The sequence below is a fragment of the Neofelis nebulosa genome, chromosome 1 (assembly GCF_028018385.1).
Source record: "Neofelis nebulosa isolate mNeoNeb1 chromosome 1, mNeoNeb1.pri, whole genome shotgun sequence".
NCBI lineage: Eukaryota > Metazoa > Chordata > Mammalia > Carnivora > Felidae > Neofelis > Neofelis nebulosa.
The window spans coordinates 114,985,420-114,997,655 of NC_080782.1; the positions used below are offsets into that span (position 1 = coordinate 114,985,420).

At 42.1% G+C, this 12,236-nt stretch overlaps 1 protein-coding gene across 1 annotated transcript in view; it reads left to right on the plus strand.

Annotated features, from left to right (window-relative positions):
- The first annotated feature begins 552 nt into the window (after nt 1–552).
- MIER3 (MIER family member 3) overlaps nt 553–12,236 on the plus strand; it is a 34,758-nt gene continuing 23,074 nt past the window's right edge. The window contains exons 1-3 of the mRNA XM_058732026.1: nt 553–661; nt 2,105–2,129; nt 5,160–5,305. Of these exons, the coding sequence (XP_058588009.1) occupies nt 653–661; nt 2,105–2,129; nt 5,160–5,305 (180 nt within the window). The 5' untranslated portion in view covers nt 553–652. The remainder of the gene's footprint in view (nt 662–2,104; nt 2,130–5,159; nt 5,306–12,236) is intronic.

The following is a 12,236-nucleotide window of genomic DNA, read 5'->3' on the forward strand; positions in this document are numbered from 1 at the left end:
TGCATGTTGACCTGTATCCCCCATTTCTCAGGTCTCTTCGGGAAAACCGCAAGGTGCCCGGTCGCCGCCTCCCATTCTGGACTGACCCTGCAGTCCATCAGTCACTTCTCCCATTTCCCGGGGTTTTCTCGTGTCCATCAGTCTACTCCATCGGTCACCTTCTTTCTTTTTACTTAGGGAAGTCTGTCGAGTTGTCCCTCCACGTCTCCTGCCGGCCTCCCCCAACGTCCTATCGGAGTAGAGTGTCGGTCAGTCGGTCGATTCTCCGCTGCCCCGGCCAGCTCTTCGGCCTCGGCTGCCTGGATGTGGGTCTGTCCCACGCCCGAGTTTCCATCCGTCCCCCACTTGCCTACAATTCGGCAGGAACTTTACTCCGACCAAGAAGGGGAGGGCGGGCGAGCGCGGGTGTGCAGCGGCCCGTCCGCAGCAAGCGCGGGGTGCGGCGTGGGGCGCCGAGCGGCGCCGGGCGGGGTGGGCGTGCGAGCGGGCCGGGGGCGTCGCGGGCCGCCCTGCCCTATAAGGGGCCGAGCCGCCTCCGCCGCCGGGCGGGTGCCGGGCGGACCGCGGCGGCGGCGGCGGCGGCTGCGATTGGCTCAGGCGCCCCATCCGGGGACTGGGCTCGGCGCTGCTCGTTCGCCCTAAAGGTACCAATATGGCGGAGGTGAGCAGGGAAACCGGGCAGGAGCGGCCGGGCTAGCACGGGCGCCCGGCGGTCCCCCGCGGCCCCGGAGACGGCCTGGGGGATCCGGGGCCCTTCCCCCGGCCCAACGTGGGGGCGGCGCGGCGGTGCGGGGGCCACGGGGCGGCAACGGGCCGTGGCGGGGCCGGCCGGGGGGCGGGAGCGGGCGCGGGAGCGGTCTCCCTCCGGGACTAGGCCGCGGCGGCTCCGGCCCCGACCCGGCCGGGCGACGGGGCCGGACGGGAGGTGGCGACCGGCGGCAGCGAGCCCTGGCCTGGGGACAGCGCCGTGCCGTGCCCCCCCAGGCAGCTGACGCGGGCCGCCGGAGCCTCGGCGCCGCTTTCTAGGGCCAGAGTGGGTGGAAACCGGCCGAGCCCCCCCCCCTCCCCATCCGCGGCCGGATTGCAAAGCGGGGAGCGGGCTGCGCCACTGTCCTGCGGGAGGAGTGCTCTGTGCCCCCGGCCCAGCGGGTCAGGGCTGCGGCGCCAAGGAACCTCACGCTCCACTTTGCTCCGAGCTCGGAGGCAAGCGGGATGCGCGGCCGCGGGGTTTCGCGGGAGGCGAGCGGGACTCCTCGCCCCGCAGCCCTGGAGGTGCGGGAGCCCCTGGGTGTGAGGTGGCTGTCCAAGACTCTCGACGTTTTTTCCTGGGGCTCTCGGTAGCCCCACTTTCTTCTGGCCTGGAGGAAGGAGGCAGGGCGAGCAAACCTGCCCTGGTCATGTCCCCCGGGACTGGTGAGCTGGGGGGAGGGGGTAGCGCAGCAGGAGCCCCTTGGACTGGAGCTCGCTGGGGCGAGGGGCTCTATGGAGGGCCTAAACACCCTGGAGGGAACTAGCATCTCTGGGACTGAGGGGCCGCGTTTCCAGTTTTGGGAGAGAGAATGGGGGGCTTGCGCTTTGGTTTGGGGGCGAGTGTCCTGTTTCGAGCTGGCCTACGCTCGGGTTAGAGGACAGCCTCAGAATTGGGGCTCCCGGGCCCCAGGGGGTAGACTAGGTGCTCCGAGGGCGATTCCCTTCCAGGAAACGGTGTTGCTTTGCGAGGTGGTGTTTGCTTCCGTGGGGAGCCAGGTGGGATTTGGGAGACCCCGAGATGTCGGAGACGGGACTGCGAGGCAACGGCTCTGGGTTTTGCTTCTTCGCTTTGTAACTTGCTAAGCTCCAAAGGACGGTTTGGGGGCTTGGAGTTGCCTGTTAGACTCTGGGCTTCGTCCCGGGTCTGCGAGTTTGCACACTGGGGACTCCGGGAGGAAGGCGAGGCAGCCAAGAGGGGCCCGAAAGGGGCTGGGAGCGATTGGAGCGAAGCTATGTCTTGTACTTTTGGCAGCTGCGGAGGAGCGCTGGGCTCCGCCTCCTCTGCGCCCTGTTGCCGGCGCTGCCTCTTCCCCGGGCTGCGCGATCTAACCTCACGTTTTCTTCTCTCTCCTAGGCTTCTTTTGGAAGTTCGAGCCCAGGTTTGTCCTATTTTCTTACCTCTTCAGTGGCTCCCACAGGGTAATGGGGGGCTCAGAGATCTATTGCTACAGGTTTTCCCACAAAATTTTGTCCTGCGAGTTTTTCATCACTTTGGTAATTGAGTTCGAGGAAGGAACTGTTACACTTCTCTTTTTTTTTCCTTGCATGTTGAAAAAATAACTTGTTACAAAGCTGCTAACTGACAGGTGTTCTTTTTAAGTACTATGTCTTTAATTTTCACATGTCTTTTTTTGTCCAAGCCCAAAACAGTTAATCCCAAATCAACTTTCCACTAACTTTTGCAATTTAGTGTAGATAATAATTTTTTCCCCGAGAAACCGATTCTTTAATTTGTCGAAACTTTGGGATTACTTATATGGATTATTAACCATGACTCCCTATCTCCCCTTATTTTCTCTTCTAAATTTTTCATAATTGAGAAATGTCTATGGGCTCTATTAAAATTGGAATATGAGAGTTAGGTAAAGCTACCTTAAAAGAAACATAGAATTTCCAAGTTTGACACAGAAAAGTGCTAATACAGAATTTTTGAGGTCAGAGGACCCTAGATCATCTAGTACAGTGTTTAACCTTTTTGGAATCAGAAACTTCTGTCAGGATATGATGACAGCAAGAGATGGTCTCCAGAAGTCTGCACATATGCATAATTGCATACATTTTGGGGCTTTTGGAGCCCCTGAATCCCATCAGGGAGAGGACAGCTTTGTTTAATTTCTCACCCCCTTTCCAGCCCCATTTTGGCTGCCTCTTTCTCCTCTAATAGTCTCCAGGAAAAGTACCTCTGAACTACGCCAACTCTCTTATTTTACACTTGAGAAGACTTTTAAATAACTCCATTGAGAGTCACCTAGTTAATAGAGCCTGGAAAAGTTCAGAAATCTTCCCTTACAACATGTTGCCTTAGAGTGAAGAGCCCGTTTCCTTGTGTATTATTTTGTACAATATTTAGGTGTCTTTTAAGGTCTCACTTGATTATCATTGAAAGTATAAAACAATTGGTCACCGAGTAGAAGAAATTTGTGGTTGTTTTTAAAATAGCTATCTATGTTTTTACGTTTAAAAATTGTTTTAAAAAGTTTTTCTAATTTTGAGACAAGCATTTCTTTGTCATAACTGATTTCAGGAAGGAATATTTATATACATGATGCCAAACATCTGGATGATAATGGAATTTTTCCATTTTGCATCACTGTCTGCCTTTAAGAAGTTGCAATCTAAATAGCAAGAAGATTGTGTAGTTTTGGTGTTTAAACAAACTTTTATAACCTGTTTTTAATCATTTACCCAATTTTAAAGATTTTAAAGCTTAGAAGACACTCTTGAGGTCATCTAAGCCAGCACTATGCATTTTACAAATGAAAAACTGGACTCGGCCCAGAAAGTTGAAATGACTTGCCTCAGGTCCTCAGCAAGCCAGGGACAAAGCCTAGAGTAGACCTCAGGCCATTTGCTTTCTGGCCCTTATTGAATACCTTCTAGTTTAAGAAGGAAGAGTGCTGTGACAAGTGATACGGGGATTACAAAAGAGGACAGAGCTGTGCCTGAAAGAGGTGGAAAAGTTACCATCTATTTCATCCCTGACCTTAGTAATATTACAGAGGTTTCCAGGAATTCCTCAAAATAGAAAATTCGTAATGGTGGATGTTCTGCTTTTGAGCTCTTTAATAAATATTCATCTTTCTCCTTAAAATTAAGCTCTGTACTTAAAATCTGTACTTCGACAGGTTTTAAAATGCACAGATAATCTTTTAACATTAAAAACATAACATCATATAATGAATGTAAGCTTCCTAAAGAATTAAGTGCCATAGAAATTGTGTTATTTTTAGAACTGATGATTACAGTTCTTCAAACTCAGAATCAAAATCACTGAATTATGTCTGTGGTTTTTTTTCATAGTGAAAAATCTTTGGTGTTGTTCAGAGTTTTGGTAATGATTTCACACTGTCCTTAAATGTTTGAAATTTAAAATGTTAAATAGCTTGACTAAAAACAGACCAAACTTTTTATGTTGAATCTGCTTCCTTCCACTTCTCTTTTCCTCTACCCAAAGATTGTGGTACTTCTTTCCTTCTATGCTCTGAGAGTCACTGGTCTGATTGAATTAGATATGAGAGTAAAATGGAGAAAATTCCAGTTTTCATAAATTTGGTTTCATTTTCTTGGGATTGCGGATCTTCTTCATTTCTCAACTTGGTTTTAAGAGTATCCTGTTGACTTCATATTTACTATTAAAAAGCATTACAATTTTATAAACAAATATGAATTGGCCAAAACAGCTTGCAACTGGGTACATCTCCCAGAAACTTTTAGATGTGATTTTCTGTTATTTCCTTCACATACCCTTAAAAACTAATTATTAGTAGTCCAAAGAAAAGTGTGCTCTTACAGTTTAATGCCTGTCTGGTTAATGCTGGGGAGCTTGAAATACAGTGTGGACATGAAAAGTGACAGTAGTTTTAGAGATTGATTTGCTGTATAGCTGCTTCAAAAAAACTTTTATTTGTTCTGGGAACCAGATTTCTATTGTTCCTATTGTTTTGTATCTTTGAGGGTTATAATTAGGCAGAATTTATATTCTCTTTGCCTGAAGTGTTGAGCTTTAGTGTATAATAGATTTCTTGTGAAATCTTCCATTCATAGTCCTTGTAACATTTTTCTTTTGCTTTTAGACAAATGTATTAAACTGATAAACAGGTTCAACTTTTCTCTTAGATCATTTTTTAAGGACTGCTCCATTTAAATCACTTTGCTACTATTATAAGTTGTGTTCTCATGGACTAGACTTCTTATTAAAGTGTTGTTAAATTACTCTGCCTTGTTCTTTTGCTGATTTAGATATCTTTTCAGAACTGTATGGTCTTTATAACCTGTTGAGTGTATATAGTAAATGCATTTAATAAACCTTACACATAAACATTAAAAGGGACTGGCAGAAGAACACAAATTATTTTCTTTTGTAAGTAGCATTGTGAATGTGTAAAGTGATGTAGTTTGTTTCATTCCAGTTGGGTCTTTGTCTTCTGAGGATCATGATTTTGACCCCACTGCTGAGATGTTGGTCCATGACTATGATGATGAAAGAACTCTTGAAGAAGAGGAAATGATGGATGAGGGTAAAAACTTCAGTTCTGAAATTGAAGACTTAGAAAAGGTAAAGGATTTTACTTTCATATCTTAATAACATAAAGATTTTGAAACTGGGGGCGCCTGGGTGGCTCAGTCGGTTAAGCATCCGACTTCGGCTCAGGTCATGATCTCATGGTCCGTGAGTTCAAGCCCCGCGTCGGGCTCTGTGCTGATAGCTCAGAGCCTGGAGCCTGTTTCAGATTCTGTGTCTCCCTCTCTCTCTGCCCCTCCCCTGTTCATGCTCTGTCTTTCTGTCTCAAAAATAAATAAACGTTAAAAAAAAATTAAAAAAAAAAGATTTTGAAACTGTACTATAAATTATTTTACAGTCTATCTGAAATAAAATTAGGTTCAGCATCCTTGTTTTTGACCTAACTTTTAAAGATTTTCACGGATTTTCTCATTATTTTGAGGGAAAGTCTAATAAATGAGTAAATTCTCATTTAATTTTTCAAAATTGTTTTATATGTCTTAATCTAGTTTTTAAGTTCTTGAAGCACAGTAAAATACGTACATCTGGTCACCTCACAGATGAGAATATTGGGATATAGAGAACTTTCAGCTCTAAACTTGGTTCTGAGTCCTAGCCCAGCCCAGTGCATTATACCACACTATTCTACTTAGGGTCACACTTGAGTTTAACTAAACACTGCAGTAGATACAGGGAGAAGTACTATAGGAACATTGAAAGATAAAAAGTTTTAATTCTATTTTTAAATGTAATAATGTCCCATTTTTCTACCCTTTTTAGTCATCTTTTTAAAAGTTGGCAAGAATAAATGTAGTTTATAACTCTTTAATCCCAAATCAGTATAATTTGAACTGAACTGGATTTTAAACAAGTATTTATACCTGGACTGCAGAGAGAGGTCTCCATAGGGGTCACTTGAAAAAAATAGGATTATGCTTACTAAAAGTTAACCTTATCTCTAATCAGACCAGAATAACAAATGCTTTCAGGAATAATATTGAATAATAATAATCCTTTGAATTTTCATACTTCTTTTTCTTGAAGAAGACAAGACCCTTTCTTAAATAATCTCTTCTGCTATCTTTGTGAGACAGAGATGAGCTCTTATTGCATTTCTCCCTTTGCATTAATATACAGGGAAATTGAAGGCATTCTTCAGGGTCTTGACCCTAGGCTTACTCTGGTGGACCTGAAAATTTCTAAACGTGTTCATTTACTTGGCAGAGTAATTCAACTCAATTGTTATTAGATTTAATCATTAAACCCCCACCAACTTATAGCCAAACAGATTTGGGAATATAAAGATAAAATGGTTGTGAAATACTTAAGAAGAAAAGTTTTGCATATTGCTCCTTTCAGGGGTGATAATAAAATGTTGCCTTTTGATTAAAAAAAAGGTGCCCAGAAGTCTCGAGCTCTGCCTTGGCTTTTTGCAGGCAGTTGCTTCCTACCTCTTATGAATGGGTCTAGAATAACAGAATTCAGCTACTGTTATCATTAAGTCAGGACTGTGGTAGGCTCTGGGAATGCAAAAATGAGCAATTTGACAGTGTCCCTGAACTCAAGCAGCTTACAGTTTAATGTGGAGTGACAAAGGGGAACAAAGAATTTTAATATGATATGCTAAGAACTATGGAGGTAGACAGGCGCCTGGGTGGCTCAGTTGGTTAAGCATCTGACTTTTAATTTCCACTTAGGTGATGATCTCGTGGTTTGTAAGTTTGAGCCCCATGTCAGGTTCTGGATGACTGTGCAGAGCCTGCTTGGGATTCTGTGTTTCCCTGTCTGTCTCTGCCCCTCCCCTTCCCGTGCTCTCTCTCTCTCTCTCTCTCAAAAATAAGTAAATATTAAAAAAAAAACAAAGACCAAAAAACTATGGAGGTAATAAGCAGTGAGAGCTGTGGAAGAATGTGTATAGTAAATGGTGTTTAGCCTAATGTGGAAGTTCATGGAATGCTTGTTAGAATAGAGAGTTCTCTCTTGTACAGTTTTTTTTTTTAAAAATTTTTTTTTTTCAACGTTTTTTATTTATTTTTGGGACAGAGAGAGACAGAGCATGAACGGGGGAGGGGCAGAGAGAGAGGGAGACACAGAATCGGAAACAGGCTCCAGGCTCTGAGCAGTCAGCACAGAGCCCGACGCGGGGCTCGAACTCACGGACTGCGAGATCGTGACCTGGCTGAAGTCGGACTCTTAACCGACTGCGCCACCCAGGCACCCCTCTCTTGTACAGTTTTAAGTGAAGACACCGGTTTGGGCCTGTGGCAAAAGTTTCAGGTGGTCTCGTAATGTGTCTTCCTTGTTTATGTGTTGTTAAACATGGGAAGACAGCATAGTTAACACCATGACATAGGAAAATGGTATAAATGAATTGGACTGCATTTTAGACATGCAAATAGTCTTTTTGTCAGTAAAGTAGTAAGAATTTAAAATTTCATTTAATGTGACAACTCAGTTACTACTTGAGTGTGAGTAATCTGGTAGAGATTTTTATGGGCTCTTAAGATTTTGTTTTTCAGATTTGTAGGTTTTATTCTTCTAGAGATTGTAGTAATAGCTGCTTTGATCTGTGTTTAGTGGGTTTTAAAAGGACATTGGGGAAGATATGGAGAAATAATGAACAGCAAAGAATTACGGAGCTATTCACAAAAATACCTAGTCCTTTTCCTATGATTTTCATTTTGTTTAATAAACACTGGTAATTAATTTTTTTGCTTTGTAATGATATCTGTCACTGAATTTGTAGATTGAGAAAAATTATAGGTCTTTAGATATTTCAACTTCTTTCTACTTGGACAGTTTGGCTTCTTGGTATTCTATCACATTCTTAGAAATGGGACAGAAAAAAAAAAAAGAAATTGGGACAGAAAGATAAAGCTTATCTTTAATTTATTTTTTTATTAAAACTTTTTTTAATGTTTATTTTTGAGAGAGAGAGAGAGAGAGACAGAACACAGGTGGTGGAGGGGTAGAGAGAGAGAGGGAGACACAGAGTCCATTGCACGCTCCAGGCTCTGAGCTGTCAGCACTGAGCCCGATGCAGGGCTCAAGCCCACAGACCACAAGATCATGACCTCAACTGAAGTCAGACACTTAACTGACTGAGCCACCCATGCGCCCTGATACAGGTGATCTTGAAACAGCTTCTAGTGAAGACCAAAGAACTGTGTCTTCATCTAGAAGCCTAATCTTCTCTCATTGAACAATGGATAAGAGGAGCTATTTCTTTTTTTTTTTTAATTTTTTTTAATGTTTTTATTTATATTAGAGAGAGAGAGTTTGCGTGAGTGAGGGAGGGGCAGAGAGTCAGAGACAGAACTGAAGCAGGCTTCAGGCTCTGAGCCATCAGCACAGAGCCTGACTCGGGGCTCGAACCCACAAACTGTGAGATCATGACCTGACCTGAAGTCAGACGCCCAACCAACTGAGCCACCCAGGTGCCCCAAGAGGAGCTATTTCTAAGAGTGACTGACTGCCCAGTTTCTCTGAACTATAATTCTTAATGTGTAGTAAAGCATAACTATGTAAATGTGGTCCCTGTTCTTTATTGATGTTTAATGAAACATGAAAATGAATAAAAGAAACAGTAGATAGAGATACCAGTGTAAAGAGTAAAGATTATTTTTAGAAGAAATTTAAAATTATTTCTATATCATTTAATGTATTTTATTAGTCTTTTATTATTGGAACATTGTTTTAGCTATTATTACATGTTCACAGTCTTAGGGGCTTGATGTTAATGTTTGTTTTTAAAAATTACAGTAAGGGGCGCCTGGGTGGCTCAGCTGGTTAAGCATCCAACTCTGGATTTTGGTTCAGGTTATGATCTCACAGTTCGTGAGTTCAAGCCCCACATCAGGCTCCACACTGACAACGTAGTGCCTGCTTGGAATTCTTCCCCCCTGCTTTCTCTACCCTTCACCAGCTCTAGCTTGCACTCCCTCTCAAAATAAATAAACTTTTTTTAAAAAATACAAAAATTACAGTAAATTTTTATTCTGCAAGTAAACAAACTCAGTAGCTTGTAGTCTGTAAATATGACCTGTATTTTAGTGCTTATAAATTTTTAGTTACATTAGATATTATGGAAAATAAGAGACAAAAAAAAAACACCCACTTTGTATAGTAGCACTTAGAAGTAGAGAATACATTATGTGACTACATTTATGTCTTTGAACATATAAGGTTTACATCATGTCTTTCTATATTTTAATTTATTCATGTTAATTTTTGCTAAGGTTTTAATAGTCTAGAACCATCACTTTTAGAAAAGTTCTATACATTAATATGTAGATTCCCCCCTTGATACTCAATGTGAAATGAGAAAGTGAAAATCACCTTTTCTGCCACTTAAAGTCTGGTATAGATCCTTCCTGTTTTGTGGGTTTTTTTTTTTTAATTATTTAAAAAAGCTATGTGTATACTGCATGTTTTATGATATCAGACTGGTATTATATGAAAAGTGATCTACATTTCACTTAGACCATTTCTGTTGACCAATCTAGCAGCACCATGAGATGGATTGGATGAGTATTAGCATTATTTTCTTGGTTAAGAGGCCTTGTTGATTGTGAAATGTACCATAGATTTAGAAATTATATAGATGGGGGCAGGGACGAACAGTACTATGGGAAATCTATATGTGTAATGGAATGCATCCTGATTTCTGGTATGTGAAGTTATGTATCATAGGATCAAGGAAATTATGATACTCTTTATTTACAGATAAAGAAATGGAGGTGAGGGATTTTAGGTGATTTGTCTATGGTAATGACACTGAGTCCTCTGCCTCTAAATTTTATGTTCTTTCTGATATAAAACCTTTGCATTAAAAAACAGTTCACTTATAAGTATGAGTAGACTCAGTGTGCTCCTTAAAATTTAAATAGGGTCAACAAAATACCCGAGAAAAATCCTCCTACCTGGAATAAGGTGCTAGATCAAACTTTTAAGATGTTGATAGGCTCTAACAGAAACTTCATTTGTAAAGTGCTTCAGAGATTAGATTCACCTTTTCTGTATTTTAACATCAGCTCCCTTTTAGTAACGAGTGCCATTCCTTGACTGTATTAGTGAAGTTTCCACTAAGATACCACCTTCTTTCTCAACAGATGATCATAATTATTTTTATAGAGAAAGTAGGGTTTTCATGAATGACTACCTAGAATCTCCTGTTTGCCCCACACATACAAATATAACTTTTGTACTCATTCTTTCTTCTTTCTTTACTGTCCCTAGAGTATATGCCACATCCCAGGCTAACTCTTAATTCTATCCCTCATGCTCTGAGTCTGTTCTTCCCACTTATTTTTTTTTTTTTATTTCAGCATAGCAAGTCCTACTCATATGTTTCCTACATTTGGAAGAACTTTTTTTTAAATGCCTTATTAAAATTTTTTTTCATGTTCATGTTTTTTGAGAATGAAAGTGAGTGAGACTGTGTGAGGGAGGGGCAGAGAGAGAGAGTGGGAGAGAGAATCCCAAGCAGGCTCCATGCTCTCAGCACAGATCCTGATGCAGGGCTCAATCTCATGGTGAGATCATGGCCAGAGCCAAAATCAAGTCAGACACTTAACAGACTAAGTCACCCAGGAGCCCTAGAAGAAATTCTTTTTAACCTGTGTTATCTTTAGTGATTCTTTTTTTTATAGTGTATGCACTTTTCCCCCCTCTATTCAGTCCTCAACTTTGTTTCTCCCAATAGTCTGTAGGGTCACCAATAATTTCTGATTGATAGGTACAGAGAATTCATGTCTCTCTATATCTCAATTGATTTCTCTTTGATATTTGACTTAAGTGACTATCTCTGGTCTCTCCATAGTTGTTTCTTCCTTAACTTATGTAATTCTGCTTTCACCTAGTTCTGCTCTCCAGTATCTCCCTCTGTTGTATTTATGGGCTTTTCTTCCTTTGCCCATGTTTTAACTAATGGCATTCCCCAGGCCTCTAGATTTTGTCTTCGCACTCTGTATGGCCTTTCTGGATGATCTCATTCAGGCCCACTGCTTCAACTTTTGCCTTGAATTATCATTTACCATCCTACCCTCCACCCTCAAGTTCATTTGTCTGATGTTTCTGTTTCATAATGGTGCTATAAGTATTTAGCCTTTTTGGGCCAGAAACGGGCAGTTCATGTAGACTTCACTGTCACTTACATTCACTTTATCATGTAGGCCAAGAAACAGATTCTTTTTTCTTAATTTCACTCAGATAATTCCCTTCCTTAGTTGAGGTTCTCATTCTTGGACTCCCCCCAGAATGTTACTTTCAAAATGCATATTTTGTTTAAAATTTTTTAGATGTGTCCCATTGCCTTTAGGGTAATATATCTGAAAGTTCTTCTTTTTTTTTTTTTTTTTAAATTTTTTTTCAACGTTTTTTTAATTTATTTTTGGGACAGAGAGAGACAGAGAATGAACGGGGGAGGGGCAGAGAGAGAGGGAGACACAGAATCGGAAACAGGCTCCAGGCTCTGAGCCATCAGCCCAGAGCCTGACGCGGGGCTCGAACTCACGGAGCGTGAGATCGTGACCTGGCTGAAGTTGGACGCTTAACCGACTGCGCCACCCAGGCGCCCCCTGAAAGTTCTTCTAATAAACTATATATTCCTTTCTCTTTTCTGTCTACCCTCTCAACTTCTGTGGCTTTAAATATCATCTAGATGCTAATAAATGCCAGATTTATATCTTTAGCCCAGCTTGATCCTCTGAGCACCAGGCTCCTGGCCAAGTTGACTCTTTTGCTTAGATGTTTCATAGTCCTCTCAAATTTAACTCGTGTCTTCTGCAGGACGCTTAATTTTTTTCCTTCACAAACCTTTCCTTCAGTCCTTTCTATCTCAGTAAAAGTTATCACCATGCAGGCAGTTGCTCAAATAGAAATCTGGGGAATCCTCCTTCTCTCCCCCTTTCACTCTCACATCCCGGAACTCATTTGATTCCACCTCCGAATGTATATCATCTATTTACTTCTCTCCATGTCTGTA